This window comes from Microcaecilia unicolor, chromosome 1 (genome assembly GCF_901765095.1).
Source record: "Microcaecilia unicolor chromosome 1, aMicUni1.1, whole genome shotgun sequence".
Classification (NCBI taxonomy): domain Eukaryota; kingdom Metazoa; phylum Chordata; class Amphibia; order Gymnophiona; family Siphonopidae; genus Microcaecilia; species Microcaecilia unicolor.
The window spans coordinates 339,343,715-339,359,998 of NC_044031.1; the positions used below are offsets into that span (position 1 = coordinate 339,343,715).

Genomic DNA, 16,284 nt, shown 5'->3' on the forward strand with positions numbered 1-16,284 from the left:
GTGCTGACTCTTAAGGTGGACTCTAGTATTAGATAACTATGATTCGGATTATTCTTCCCAATGTGCAATAAAGTTCCACTCTGGACACTGCTTACGAAAGAGAGGTTGCAATTGCCCATTCCCCACAAGAATTGAACAATATCCAGTTGAGCCACAAGAGGTGTCTTCTGTAGTCAGCCCCTTAAACAAGCCAAAGCCACAACCTGAAATTTTGGAGAACTCAATGCCAATCCTTTCTGAAGATCTGCCTACAGAAACGGTAGGATGTGTACAATCTGAGAAGAAGGGAGAAAGTCCACGCTCAGAACACTAGCCCTCGAACGTCCTCCACACCCTCACATACACTACGGATATAGAGCATTTCAAAGCCTGAAACAAGGTAGCAACGACCGAATCAGAATAACCTTTTCATCTCAACTGAGCCCTTTCAATGGCCAAGCAGTAAGATCAAAAAAACCTGTATCCTCCATGAGCAATGGACCTTGCTTCAGTAGTCTGTGTACCTGCAAAAGACAAAGAGCAGCAGTCCAGCAGTCGAATCAGGTCCACGCACTACATCTTCTACGGCCAATTCAGGGTTACGACAATTATTTGACCCTAATGCAATGCAATCCTTTTCAACATGTAGCCTACCATGGGCCAAGGAGGGAAGACTTACAGTAGATGTGTCTTCAGCCAGGGCTGAAATAGGGTATTGACCCAATCAAGCCTGGTTCTTTCCAATGGCTGAAACACTTGGGTACCTTGGCATTCCTTTTGTCACCATCAAGTCCAGAAGCGGAGAACCACATTAGTCCACTACCAGTTGAAACCCTGGCTGAATAGTTCCCATTCTACTACTACTACTTAACATTTCTAGAGCGCTACTAGGGTTACGCAGCGCTGGTCTAAGGAGTACCTACTGAGAAAGTCCACATCTACATTCAAGGACCCAGGGATGTGGGCTGCCGAGAAGCATAGAAGATTTTTCTCCACCCAAATCATGAGGGAGGCCACTTCCACCACCACTGGACAGCTGCAGGTCAAACCTTGCTTGTTGATATAAGCCACTACAGTCACATTGTCAGAGAAAACTGGGACTGGGGCCACCTCCAGAAAGGGAGCAAAGTTGTGTAAGGCATTCCGGACTGCCCTGAGCTCCATGTGATTTATCGACCACTGAGACTCCAGTTCCTTTCAGGTGCCCTGTGCCAGATGGAACTCGTAATGAGCTCCCCAACTTGACTTGCTGGCGTCCATTGTCGCCACCTTCAACTGTGTTATCAGAAAGGCTGCTCTAAAGGTCTAAACCTTGGAAAGCTGATTGCAGAGTACCACAAGGATTACCTCTCTCACCCATCCAATTTAATGATGACCCCACTTGCTAAGTCCTTATCCAATCAAGGTCTAAGCCCTTTTCTATATGCAGACAACATCACTAAATTAATACCTTACAAATCGAATCCATCGTAAATTACTACTACTACTACTATTTAGCATTTCTATAGCGCTACAAGGCATACGCAGCGCTGCACAAACATAGAAGAAAGACAGTCCCTGCTCAAAGAGCTTACAATCTAATAGACAAAAAATAAATAAAGTAAGCAAATCAAATCAATTAATGTGACCGGGAAGGAAGAGAGGAGGGTAGGTGGAGGCGAGTGGTTACGAGTCAAAAGCAATGTTAAAGAGGTGGGCTTTCAGTCTAGATTTAAAGGTGGCCAAGGATGGGGCAAGACGTAGGGGCTCAGGAAGTTTATTCCAGGCGTAGGGTGCAGCGAGACAGAAGGCGCGAAGTCTGGAGTTGGCAGTAGTGGAGAAGGGAACAGATAAGAAGGATTTATCCATGGAGCGGAGTGCACGGGAAGGGGTGTAGGGAAGGACGAGTGTGGAGAGATACTGGGGAGCAGCAGAGTGAATACATTTATAGGTTAGTAGAAGAAGTTTGAACAGGATGCGAAAACGGATAGGGAGCCAGTGAAGGGTCTTGAGGAGAGGGGTAGTATGAGTAAAGCGACCCTGGCGGAAGACGAGACGGGCAGCAGAGTTTTGAACCGACTGGAGAGGGGAGAGGTGACTAAGTGGGAGGCCAGCAAGAAGCAGATTGCAGTAGTCTAAACGAGAGGTGACAAGGGTGTGGATGAGGGTTTTGGTAGAGTGCTCGGAAAGAAAGGGGCGGATTTTACGGATGTTGTAAAGAAAGAAACGACAGGTCTTGGCGGTCTGCTGGTTATGAGCAGAGAAGGAGAGATAAGAGTCAAAGATGACCCCAAGGTTTCGAGCTAAGGAGACAGGGAGAATGAGAGAGCCATCAACAGAAATAGAAAACGGGGGGAGCGGGGAGGTGGGTTTGGGGGTTTGCTAACGAAATCACAAACAGCATGAACACCATGGATTCCTGGGCGACGGCACTTAAATTAAAACTCAACAAAGAAAAAGACCCACTGCCTCATACTATCTTCCCAACATTACTCAAACCACCCCTCAACCATAATCACCCGGGACTATACTCTCCCAATTTCAAATAATCTGAAAATTCCCGGCATGACCATAGATAGCAACCTAACGCTAGAGACTCATGCCGCAATCACTACAAAGAAAATGTTCTACACAATGTGGAAACTTAAACGCATAAGATAATATTTCCCCGATTGAAACATTTCGTACCAGGTTCAAACAATGCCACTACCACTTGACTAATACAATATTTCTTTATGTTTAAATATACTACAAACACATCATTGTGTGCATTAAATTTTACAATCTTTATTATGAAAACCTCACTAACAATAAAACACTCACTACCCCACACTCTCACAATAGTCTCTCCATACTATACATTTCCCAAATCACTCATCCCCAATACCACTCAACAAAACCAGCTGTAGCTCATCTCACAGTGTTTCAGATATTCCAACGTGATGACCCATTCCACCACACACTGTCTTTCTGTTCTGTTCTCCTAAATCAGAGACATCACAATAATAAGCAGAACACTTCCTTCAGCTTGCTTTCAAGTCCTTGTTGGTTTTTGAGAACTCATTAGTCCAAAGAAAGAAAGAAAAACTGTGGAATGCTTAGCATCTATTCCATCCACTTATATTACATATCTTCTGGTACCATAACTTTTTCTGGTCTCAACACTGGCCGTGTTTCTTTTTATCACTTCATCAGGAGACCTTATACAATACATAATACACAACGTTACAATCTTATCTCAACTCTCACAATAAATCTAACACAATAAAATTGATTCTCATACCTTATCCGACCTCTAGATTCCGTAAGGCAAACCAAATGGAGCTCCCCAGCCTTCAATGCTTCTACCTCACTTCCTGATTATGCATGATTGGGTGACTGATTACCTGATTCTTTTATATGGTCATTAATAGTGACCAATCAACTTCTTTATTTAGTCCACAGGGCTCCACAGTATTCCAATTGTATATCAGCTTTTGTTTCTTTCGTACCAGTTGTCTTTCTGTATTGCCCCTCCCGCTTTCAATTTGAAACAGTACAACAAACTGCAACTCCAAAACCAAATGATTATACATCAGCCAATGATTAACTAAGAGGGTATCTCTTTTCTGTAAAGTGAATGATACATACCTGTAGCAGGTGTTCTCCGAGGACAGCAGGCTGATTGTTCTCACGACTGGGTGACGTCCGCGGCAGCCCCCACCAACCGGAAAAAGCTTTGCGGGACGGTCAGCACGCACGGCACGCCCACCGCGCATGCGCGGCTGTCTTCCCGCCCGTGCGCGACCGCTCCCGCCAGTTGAATGACTAGCAAAAAGATGAAAACGCAACTCCAAAGGGGAGGAGGGAGGGTAGGTGAGAACAATCCGCCTGCTGTCCTCGGAGAACACCTGCTACAGGTATGTATCATCCACTTTCTCCGAGGACAAGCAGGCTGCTTGTTCTCACGACTGGGGTATCCCTAGCTCTCAGACTCACTCAAAACAAGAACCCAGGTCAATTGAACCTCGCAACGGCGAGGGTATAACAGAAATTGACCTACGAAGAACAACTAACTGAGAGTGCAGCCTGACCAGAATAAATTCGGGTCCTGGACGGTGGAGTTGGATTTACACCCCAAACAGATTCTGCAGCACCGACTGCCCGAACCGACTGTCGCGTCGGGTATCCTGCTGGAGGCAGTAATGTGATGTGAATGTGTGGACAGATGACCACGTCGCAGCTTTGCAAATTTCTTCAATAGTGGCTGACTTCAGGTGGGCCACCGACGCTGCCATGGCTCTGACACTATGAGCCGTGACATGACCCTCAAGAGCCAGCCCAGGAAATGCAATCTGCTAGCCAATTGGACCCCTAGCCTGTTAGGGTCGAAAGAAACAAACAATTGGGCGGACTGTCTGTGGGGCTGTGTCCGCTCCAAGTAGAAGGCCAATGCTCTCTTGCAGTCCAATGTGTGCAACTGACGTTCAGCAGGGCGGGTATGCGGTCTGGGAAAGAATGTTGGCAAGACAATTGACTGGTTAAGATGGAACTCCGACACCACCTTCGGCAGGAACTTTGGGTGGTTGCGGAGCACTACTCTGTTGTGATGAAATTTTGTATATGGAGCATTAGCTACCAGAGCTTGAAGCTCACTGACCCTACGAGCTGAAGTAACTGCCACCAAGAAAATGACCTTCCAGGTCAAGTACTTCAGATGGCAGGTATTCAGTGGCTCAGAAGGAGGTTTCATCAGCTGGGTGAGGACGACGTTGAGATCCCATGACACTGCAGGAGGCTTGATAGGGGGCTTTGACAAAAGCAAGCCTCTCATGAATCGAACGACTAAAGGCTCTCCAGATATGGCTTTACCTTCCACACGATAATGGTAAGCACTAATCGCGCTAAGGTGATTCCTTACTGAGTTGGTCTTGAGGCCAGACTCCGATAAGTGCAGAAGGTATTCAAGCAGGTTCTGTGCAGGGCAAGAACGAGGTTCTAGGGCCTTGCTCTCACACCAAACGACAAACCTCCTCCACTTGAAAAAGTAACTCTTTTTAGTGGAATCCTTCCTAGAGGCAAGCAAGACACGGGAGACACCCTCAGACAGACCCAACGCAGCAAAGTCTACGCCCTCAACATCCAGGCCGTGAGAGCCAGAGACTGAAGGTTGGGGTGCAGCAACGCTCCGTCGTTCTGCGAAATGAGAGTCGGAAAACACTCCAATCTCCACGGTTCTTCTGAGGACAACTCCAGAAGAAGAGGGAACCAGATCTGACGGGGCCAAAAGGGCGCTATCAGAATCATGGTGCCGTGGTCTTGCTTGAGCTTCAGTAAGGTCTTCCCCACCAAAGGTATGGGAGGATAAGCATACAGGAGGCCGGTCCCCCAATGGAGGAGAAAGGCATCCGACGCCAGTCTGCCGTGGGCCTGTAGTCTGGAACAGAACAGAGGCAGCTTGTGGTTCGTCTGAGAGGCGAAAAGGTCCACCGAGGGGGTGCCCCACTCTCGGAAGATCTTGCGTACCACTCTGGAATGAAGCGACCACTCGTGCGGTTGCATGACTCTGCTCAGTCTGTCGGCCAGACTGTTGTTTACACCTGCCAGGTATGTGGCTTGGAGAAGCATGCCGAACCGGCCGGCCCAACGCCACATCCCGACGGCTTCCTGACACAAGGGGCGAGATCCGGTGCCCCCCTGCTTGTTGGTGTAATACATTGCAACCTGATTGTCTGTCCGAATTTGAATAATTTGGTAGGACAGCCGGTCTCTGAAAGCCTTCAGTGCGTTCCAGATCGCTCGGAGCTCCAGGAGGTTGATCTGCAGATCCTTTTCCTGGAGGGACCACAGACCCTGGGTGTGGAGCCCATCAACATGAGCTCCCCACCCCAGGCGAGATGCATCCGTTGTCAGCACTTTCGTGGGCTGCGGAATTTGGAATGGACGTCCCAGGGTCAAATTGGTCCGGATGGTCCACCACAGCAGTGAAGTACGGCAACTGGTGGAGAGGCGGATGACATCTTCTAGATTCCCGGTGGCTTGGAACCACTGGGAAGCTAGGGTCCATTAAGCAGATCTCATGTGAAGACGAGCCATGGGAGTCACATGCACTGTGGAGGCCATATCACCCAGAAGTCTCAACATCTGCCGAGCTGTGATCTGCTGAGACGCTCTGGTCTGCGAGGCCAGGGACAGGAGGTTGTTGGCCCTTGCTTCGGGAAGGAAGGCCTGAGCCGTCTGGGTATTCAGCAGCGCTCCTATGAATTCCAGAGACTGGGTTGGCTGGAGATGGGACTTTGGGTAATTTATCACAAACCCCAGCAGCTCCAGGAGTTGAGTAGTGCACTGCATGGAACGGAGGGCTCCTGCCTCCGAGGTGTTCTTGACCAGCCAATCGTCGAGATATGGGAACACGTGCACTCCCAGCTTGCGTAGATACGCCGCCACCACCACGAGACACTTTGTAAACACTCGTGGGGCAGAGGCGAGCCCAAAGGGCAGCACACAATACTGAAAGTGCCGTGTGCCCAGGCGGAATCTGAGATACTGTCTGTGAGCTGGCAGTATCGGGATGTGAGTGTAAGCATCCTTTAAATCCAGGGAACATAGCCAATCGTTTTTCTGAATCATTGGCAGAAGGGTGCCCAAGGAAAGCATCCTGAACTTTTCTTTGACCAGGAATTTGTTCAGGCCTCTCAGGTCTAGGATGGGACGCATCCCCCCTGTTTTCTTTTCCACAAGGAAGTACCTGGAATAGAATCCCTGCCCTTCCTGCCCGGGTGGTACGGGCTCGACCGCATTGGCGCTGAGAAGGGCGGAGAGTTCCTCTGCAAGTACCTGCTTGTGATGGGAGCTGAAGGATTGAGCTCCCGGAGGACAATTTGGTGGCAGGGAGGCCAAATTCAGGGCGTATCCGCACCGCACTATTTGGAGAACCCACTGGTCGGAGGTTATGAGAGGCCACCTTTGGTGAAAAAATTTTAACCTCCCTCCGACCGGCAGATCGTCCGGTACGGACACTTTGAGGGCGGCTATGTTCCCGTGGATCCAGTCAAAAGCCCGTCCCTGGCTTTTGCTGTGGAGGCGCAGGGGGCTGCTTAGGCGCACGCTGTTGACGAGAACGAGCGCGCTGGGGCTGTCCCTGTGCCTGACGAGGCCTTCGGGCCGGCTGGTTGAACCTACGCTTTGCAAAAGAATAGGGTACAGCCTGCCGGGCCCGGGAAAAACGTCCACCTGCTGAGGTGGATGCTGAAGGCGCCCGGTGGGAGAGCTTGTCGAGGGCGGTTTCCCGCTGATGCAGTTGGTCCACCAGCTGCTCGACCTTCTCACCAAAAATGTTATCCCCCCGGCAAGGGACGTCGGCCAGTCTCTGCTGGGTGCGGTTGTCCAGGTCAGAGGCACGCAGCCATGAGAGCCTGCGCATCACTATACCTTGGGCCGCAGCACAAGATGCCACGTCACAGGTGTCATAGATACCCCTGGACAGGAACTTTCTGCACGCCTTCAGCTGCCTGACCACCTCCTGATAAGGCCTGGACTGCTCCGGCGGGAGCTTATCGACCAGGTCCGCCAGTTGCTTCACATTGTTCCGCATGTGAATGCTCGTATAGAGCTGGTATGACTGGATGCGGGTCACGAGCATGGAGGATTGGTAGGCCTTCCTCCCAAACGAGTCCAGAGTGCGAGACTCCCGCCCCGGGGGCGCCGAGGCGGTATCCCTCGAACTTCGTGCCCTCTTGAGAGCAGAATCCACGACCGCCGAGTCATGGGGCAATTGTGGCCGCATTAACTCTGGGTCAGAGTGGATCCTGTACTGGGACTCTGCTTTCTTGGGAATGGTGGGATTAGTTAATGGTCGCATCCAGTTCCGAAGCAGTGTCTCCTTGAGGACATTGTGCAGCGGTACCATGGAGGACTCTCTAGGTGGTGATGGATAGTCGAGGACCTCGAGCATCTCAGCCCTCGGCTCATCCACAGAGACCACGGGGAAGGGAATGCAAATAGACATATCCCGCACAAAGGAGGCAAAGGAGAGACTCTCAGGAGGCGAGAGCTTCCTCTCCGGTGAAGGCGTGGGGTCCGAGGGAAGGCCCGTAGACTCCTCTGAGGAGAAATATGTAGGGTCCTCCTCTTCCCCCCACGAGGCCTCATCCTCGGTATCGGACATAAGCTCACGTAGCTGTGTCCTGAACCGGGTCCGGCTCGACGTCGAGGCACCGAGGCCTCGGTGTCGTCGAGCGGTGGACTCCCACACCGGCGGGGACGAAGCTCCCTCCATCGATGTCGACGGGGACTCCACCTGCGTGGCGGTCGAGACCGGCGCCGCAAGCGGCGGCGGTGTTGACGGCCTCGGCGCCGGGCTAGAGCTCGCCGGAGCCACACTCATCGGCGCCGAGGGCGCAAGCACCCCTGGCGCCGGCACAGCCTGGCGCATCAGCCCTTCCAGGATCCCTGGAAGGATGGCTCTGAGGCACTCGTCCAGGCCCACTGCCGGGAAAGGCGGTGGGGCCGGTAGGGGTGTCGGTGCCAGGATCTGGTGGGAGCCAGGAGACGGCACCGAAGTGCCGGGACCCTGTCGCGTCGGTACCTCCACAACCGACGGGGACCTCTCCTCCCGACGCGGACGCTTCGGCGTCGGCTCCTCTCCGATGTTCGGATGCATCGAGGGCGACCGGTGACGGTGCTTCTTAGTCTTCTTTGCGATGCCCGTCACCGGTGCCGGGTAGTATGGAGGAGGAGGAGGACGATCCCCCTCGGTCTCGAGGAACCGGGTCAGACAGGGTTCGGTCCCGTGGGCTGAGGGAGTGACTGGGGCCGACTGCCCACGCGGCCTCTCACCTCTACCCTCACCGGAGGACCGGCGTGCCGACGGGACCTGTTCTCCTGGGGTCGATGCCATCGGTGCCGATTTCTCGGGCATCGATACCGGTACCGAAGGACCGGGCGTCGATACCGATGCCGTCGAGGTCGACGTCGAGGGGGCCGGCGCAAGTTCCAAAAAGACGGTCCCGTAGAACTTGCCTCGCAACTTGAGTCCGTTTCCGGAGACCGAGACACAGAGAACACGACTTGATATTGTGCTCCGGCCCGAGGCACTGGAGGCACCAAGCGTGGGTGTCGGTCTGCGAGATTGGCCGGCTGCACCGACCACACTTTTTAAATCCACTCGGGACCTTCGAGGACATCGACGGAAAAATCACGTCGGCGAAGTTAAAGTCGTCGATGGTGGCGGAAATCACACCTCGAAAAAGAAAATCGACCGTGCGGCCGCTGGGCCGCAACGCGACGCCCCCGCTAGAAACGAGGGAAAAGTGAGCGCGTGCTCCTTACTTTTTTTTTTTTTTTGAAAAAAGAAATCCGGAGCACGCGGTGACTAAATACTAACAAACTAAATAGAAATTAGACGAGTCGCGTAAACGCGAACGGCTTTCCGGCGGCTGAAAACAGAGAGAGCGGCGAAGACACGACTCTCTCCAGACGCGGAAAAAAAAGGAACTGGCGGGAGCGGTCGCGCACGGGCGGGAAGACGGCCGCGCATGCGTGGTGGGCGTGCCCTGCGTGCCGACCGTCCCGCGAAGCTTTTTCCGGTTGGTGGGGGCTGCCGCGGACGTCACCCAGTCGTGAGAACAAGCAGCCTGCTTGTCCTCGGAGAATCTTATGTTACTTAAGTGCTGTGCTATTCTCAGTTTCATTTTTCGTGTGGTTTCTCCAATATACCACAGCTGACATGGGCAGCAGATGCCATAAACTACATTACTGGAATTACAATTAGTTTTTGTTTTTAAATAAAACTCCCTCCCAGTATTTGGTACCCTTATCTGATTAACGTTCATTGCATGTTTGCAATATACACATTGCTGGCAAGGACCATGTCCTTTGATCCCCTCATTTACAGATAACCTGGGTCTCTTATTCCTAGATAGTATCTCCCCTATATTCCTTTCTCTAGTACAAGAGAAGCGAGGCTTCTCTCTTAATCCCTTATGCAACATTAAGTTGGCCAGTGCTTCAAAATAATTTTCTGAATCAGATGAGCTTGTTTATAAAAAGGCAACACACAAATGGTTCAAACAATGGTATTATTCCACGTAGATTATTGCAACGGAATATACGCAGGATGCAAAGAACAAATCCTAAGAAAACTCCAAACTGCTCAGAACATGGCAGCCAGGCTCATCTACAGCAAAACACGATTCGAAAGCGCAAAATCCCTTCGTGAAAAACTACACTGGCTACCTATAAAAGAACACATATCCTTCAAGATTTGCACTATGGTGTATAAAATCATCCATGGCCTAGCTCCAGGTTATATGACTGAACTGATCGATCTACCTACTAGAAGCACAACTGAATCAGCAAGGACATACCTAAACCTTCACTTCCCAAGATGCAAAAGACTGAAATACAAATCAACATACGCGTCCGGTTTCTCCTACATATGCACATAGCACTACCAAAAGACTTGAAAACCACGAACACTCTTCTAAACTTCTGAAAAAACCTAAAGACTTACCTTTTCAGAAAGGTATACCTCACAGATCCAACATAGTCACCAAAAACTGAAAGACAGCACTGAAAATAGGTAATGAACAACACCAAATCCCCTGCCGCAGGATCCTACCCCTTGCGATATGCTTGGAACGGTCCTTAATTGATCTATCTTACTATATTTCACACTTTGTAACTGCTTACCCCGGGGTCTGCAACTTCCTCTCCGGAATTATGTAAGCCACACTGAGCCTACAAATGGGTGGGAAAATGTGGGATACAAATGTAACAAATAAATCTGTAAAAGATTGCAAACTTAGAATTTTCAGTTCTCTATCTCTACCTGCTGGATGATGGACACAACTGTTCCCACAGGTTCTGGAATACTGGAAAGCTACATAACTGAAGTCCCAATTCAGTACTTAAGCGGCCAAGGTAACTGCATAAATGGGACTGCACATAATACAATTACTTACTAATAGCATTTATATAGTGCTACCAGACGCACGCAGCGCTGAACACTTGACATAGAGAGACAGTCCCTGTTCAAAGAGCTTACAATCTAGGTAAAACAGACAGACAAGACATTACAGGCAAGGGAATTACAGGGTAGAGAAGAACAGGGAGGAGGAGAGCAAATGAGTAGCGGTTAGGAGCCAAAGGAAGTAGTGAAAAGGTAAGCTTTCAGCATAGATTTAAAAACAGGTAAAGAAGGAGCTAGACGTATAGGTTCAGGAAGACAGTTCCAGGCATAACACAATCCTATCTTTATGCAGCAACCCATGGCTGGTTAAGTTCTGAATATCGACTTAACCAGCCATGTGTTAGCTGCCACCGCCTAAACCAGGTACTCAATGCCGAAGCCCAGACATAGCCAGGCACTGAATACCTGGAAATAACGCTAGCGGCAGTCAGCAAAATTCTCACTGCCACCGGCTGAATTTTGACCTCTGAAGGACAGAGAAGATATCTAGACATTTCACTGTTCTCTTAGTAGCTTTTAGCAGGTCAGTGCCTTCCTTCCCTACCCGTACATTAAAAACATAGCAAGAGACTCCCCCTTTTCCCCACTCAACTTTATTAAAGGAATTACAGTAGCAGTGAGGACCTCCCTGTTCCCTTAAAAAAAAAAAAAAAACTAGCAGTATCAGAAGATCCCCTCTACTCCAATCAACTCTTGAACCCTCCAAGGAAGCCCAAATACAGAAGGAAGAGAGATTCTTACTTCCTCTGTATAGATGAATACAAAGTGTTAGGTGATAGCACTTAATATTCATTTATTCACTGCACTTAAACAGTAATGGGTCCCTCTACATGGAGCGGTTAATGAAGGGACCAGTGCCGTTCAGTACTTATCCTCCTCCAATGGGGCTTCCTAGAGGGGTTCAGGAGTTGATTAGAGGAGTAGGAGGAATAGCAGGGTCTGTGATGTTACTAGTCTTTTTCAGTAGGGGCTTTGCTGCCACTGTAGTCTTTAAAACCACGTTCTTCATTCATTTTTAAGCTGAGGCCACTTTGGATTCCAATGAGCTAAAAGAGAGCTGCCAAATATCTTCTCATGCAGGGTCACAACACTGCTGAACAGTGTGTATCAATGGCATGCATCCCTACCAGCCCACATTCAAACGTCATTGGGGGCTATCCTCAAGGTTGTGAGCATTTCCAAATGCATTCTGCTTTGTTCTTAAAGCATGCGGCAGAAAACTCCCCTCAGAAAGACAATGGGGGATGCCCCAGAGGTCTCTTGAGGCCATCATTGGCCACTGGGGCATTGCATTGAAGAACACTGCTTTAAAAGAAGGGTAAAGGACGAAAGGCTCTGCTGCCACTACAATTTTAATACAGGTGCAGAAGGGGGTCTTTGGGGTTCAAACAAATTTTTTTAACCATTTGAGGCTGTTCCTGATAAAAAAAATACAATAAAAATAAAGACACAAAGACATACCGATGCCTTTCTAAAATAAGCAGAACATATGTGCTTCCCTTGCCTAGGCATCTGCTATAAAGTTACCCTCTTGGGAGTGATTTTATAAAGTCATGTTTGTGCATATGCAGGTGCATACATTTAAAAACAACCTGTTATAAAATTTCAGCTAGCACATATTTGCATTGTATTTGGGAGTGGCCAAAGGAGTGTTTGAAAGTTTATTAACTATACTGGATGTCACACTGAACCCATAAGCGGATCAAGGGTCCATCTAGCCCAGTATCCTGTTTCTAACAGTGGCGGTCCAGGTTACAAATACCTGGCAGAGTCCCAAAGAGTGGCAAGATTCCATGCTACTTAATCTCAAGGATAAGCACTGGCTTTCCTCAGCTCTGCATTAATAATGGTTTATGGACCTTTCTTCAAGGAACCTGTCCAAACCTTTTTTAAACCAAGCTACATTAACTACTTTTACACTTGCTCCGGCAATGAGTTCCAGAGCTTAACTATATGCTGAGTGAACTTTTTTTTTTTTTTTAAATATAGCACCCATTATTCTCCTTGGAGACAGAGTGAGACATTCAATAATTTAACTGTCATTTTCAGGTGGGGAATGGTTGAAGGGGTACAGTGCTAGTGATACTTTGTAATCTTTTGATCTGTTTTAGCTAGCTAACCTCAGTGGAGGGAAGGTGGGGAGAGGATTACCACACTGAACTTTTAACATTTGTTGTCAAGGTGTCTTTAGATTTGAACCAGCTTAAAAGTATACACATTGATACGATGATATGTACTTTGCCTGTAGGCACATACAAGGATGGAGCGCAGATGGAGTTTGCAAGAATATGTGTAGATTATAAAATATGTTAATTTATGTGTATATTTAAATAATCTAAGTGCAGGTGTAAATGTCCACACCCGCAATATAGGCATGATTTCTGCCACTTATGCTAGACAGGCATGAGCATCTATACACATTTAGAAGACAAAACTCCACTTTTAACAGGCTTATTAAAAATAAAAACAATAGACTATGAGACAGATTTATGATCACTGAAGACTGTGCACATAGTATACAGCTGCTCATAGCACGGCAAACTCTATGTATTCTGCTAGCCAGGGCTTTTTTTTGAGGGGGTACTTGTGGGTACTGAGTACTGGCACCTTTTCCATTGTCTGCTAAAATTGACCCATGGACCCCAAGTTTTAATGAAAGAGCTCACGCTCTACACACCAATTCTGCCTTGTCATAGATAATGTGACTGGTTGCATTTGTGGGGTGGGTCTCACAGTGATCACCCCAAACCTGAAGGGTGGCTTACCATTTGAGTACCTGCACTTTTATTTGCTAGAAAAAAAACACAATGCTGCAAGTATATCTGAAGGGCGGTGTGCCTTGGAGAACTTTCACAGGAAATTCAAAAGCTAATTCATAAATGACACCATAAGAAATGACTAAGAAAAAGTATTGAAGAAAGGAGGAGGCCAGTCGCTTACTTGGAGTGGGTGTAGCGGATAATGAAGCCATACTTCCCGCAGGTCCTGCAAACATTGAAAAGTGCCTTTAGTGATTCCGGAAGCCGTTTAACAAATTCCACAGTACTAAATAAAATGTCATTAATTGAAATAGTGAACACTATTTCAGAAGTTAACACCGCTTATTGCAAATTCAATAGTGCTGGCAAATTAATCTGAAAATGTGCATTCAAAAGTGAGATTACCAATAAGGTTTGCAATAGCCCTGGCTGTGAGGGAGGGAATATTCAAACCCCCACAACCAAAGAAAAGAAGAAAAATAAAAACAATAACCCCTCCCCCCACTTGCAAGAAGTAAATTCAATACATTTCTTATAGCATCTATTAAGCTTCACCCTGCTTCCACCATCTCTGCTCTTTAGTAGCAAATATAAGATCAGACTCAAAAGGGAAAAGGGGGAGGGGAAGGGGGGGATTTGATGTACTGCTTTTCTGTGGTTACAATCAAAGCGGTTTACATATTATATAAGGGTACTTACCCGAGTTGATGGAGGGTTAAGTAAACAAGAAATAAAAAGGCAACTTATTTGCATTTACTAGCTTGTAAGCAATTTCCAAATGTGTTATGACTACATGATATGGAGACCATATTTTCATCCTTCCAGGTCCAATACCATTAGGCTACACACCCACATCTTGATGTCACATGTCCGACTGCCTACTCCTACGCTGGCTCTAACTGTAGAACAAATTACTATATGACATTAGGACTGAACCCTCCTTTTGCAAACTCAAAATAAAACTCGAAACTTGGCTGTTTCAAAGTGATTATGATCCCTCCTAAACCCCTTCTTTCTCATTAACCTGCTGTTCTGTTATCAGATTTTGGTTCTCTCTCTCTTTTTTTTTTTTTTTTTTTTAATTCTTTCCTTCCCACTCATTTTTTTCTCCTTTTCAAACACTGTAAATCACTCGGCTACACTATCTGTGTGATATTATCAAGTGTTTGTAAATAAATAAACAAAAAGCTGATGTGACATGAGGAGCTCTCCATGGCTCTTCCATCATACAGTCTGTCACTATATCTGCTTTTCAACCCCTACTACACTCCATGACATTTCCTGTCACAGGGATACATTACAGCTAAGCTTGCTACAAACTGCCAGATCTAGAGATTTGACACAGCTGACTGCTCAAGGTCCATTAAGTTTAAATTCCTTATAGAGTCTGTAAGGGTTTGCAGGGAGAAGGGTGTGGAAATATCAACAGCACTGGAGTCTGTACTTTAAAAGCAAACTTCAAGCGCTGGGCCTGATGGCACAAGTAAGAAAGACTTGGGTTCAATTCTCAGACCAGAGTTTGGTTCATTTGTGTCACAAGCTGGGAGTTAAATAGTGAGAAAAGCCCCATGGACAAGGTGAGGTACTGGCTCAGGGCACCAAAGCTTAAGGAAGAGGTGAGAAAGGGAGTTGGAGCCCAGGAAGGGGAATGTGGCGGCCAGGAAATGGTGTATGTGGGGAGGGTTCAGGTGCTGGTGATGGGGAGAGGATGCAGAACATGGATAGGGTCGGGGGGGAGGGGAGAAAAGCAGATACAAGAGAAAAAACTTATTGGAGGGGGCTTGGAAGGAAAGCAGGGAGAAGAAAATATTCTTTTTTTTAAATTCTTTATTTATTCATTTTTAACAAACATAATATACTTTATGAGTGTTAATACACATAGAGGAAAATTCATCAAAACATAAAAAAAATACAATAACTTCTCCATTTATATTTACTATCGTCCACCAACAGTACTCAAGATAAATGATCCAAGAATAAAGTAAAATATATTTCCTACTTAATAATAAGCAGTCAGGCAAACAAAATTAACAAAAGAGATGCATCCTTCCCAAGTGGTTAACTCTAGCCTGCCATACAGTGTTGCATATGAGATTAGACTTGTACATTAACCTCTTCTTTGTTTATTCCTCTAATTGCTTTGGGTCAAAAAACTGATACTGTTTAGATTGAAACTTTACAAATACAGGGAAACCTCAAGAGAAAATCAGCCCCAACTGCTATTGTCCTAGACCGCAGCAGTAGGAACATCTTACGTCTCCTTTGTGTTTCCCTGGCGAGATCCGGAAAAACTCTTATCTTTGAACCCAAAAATACAGAATCCAAGTGTCTTAAAGAAAGTTTGAGTGTACTGCGTCCCTATCCATTTCCAATGCAAAGGTTACCAGTAACATGGTTCTTTGTGTTATCATCTCCAGAGATGATTCCAGAAACGCAGTGAGATTGGTCGTCTCCTGTGTTTGTAAAATTTCAGGTGTTTTCATAACCTTTTGAAGATTCCTAGAATCTCAATAAGAAATTTTTTAACCATTTGAATTGGGGAAATCAAAGGTGACCTAGGAAAATTTATAAAACGTAAAGTCAATCTCTTAGACTGATTTTCAAGATATTCCAAGC

General features: G+C 47.3%; 1 protein-coding gene across 1 annotated transcript in view; it reads right to left on the reverse strand.

Annotated features, from left to right (window-relative positions):
• The window catches only part of DROSHA (drosha ribonuclease III), a 552,432-nt gene that overhangs the window by 86,340 nt on the left and 449,808 nt on the right, over nucleotides 1–16,284 (reverse strand). The window contains exon 23 of the mRNA XM_030216759.1: nucleotides 13,850–13,894. Within this exon, the coding sequence (XP_030072619.1) occupies nucleotides 13,850–13,894 (45 nt within the window). The remainder of the gene's footprint in view (nucleotides 1–13,849; nucleotides 13,895–16,284) is intronic.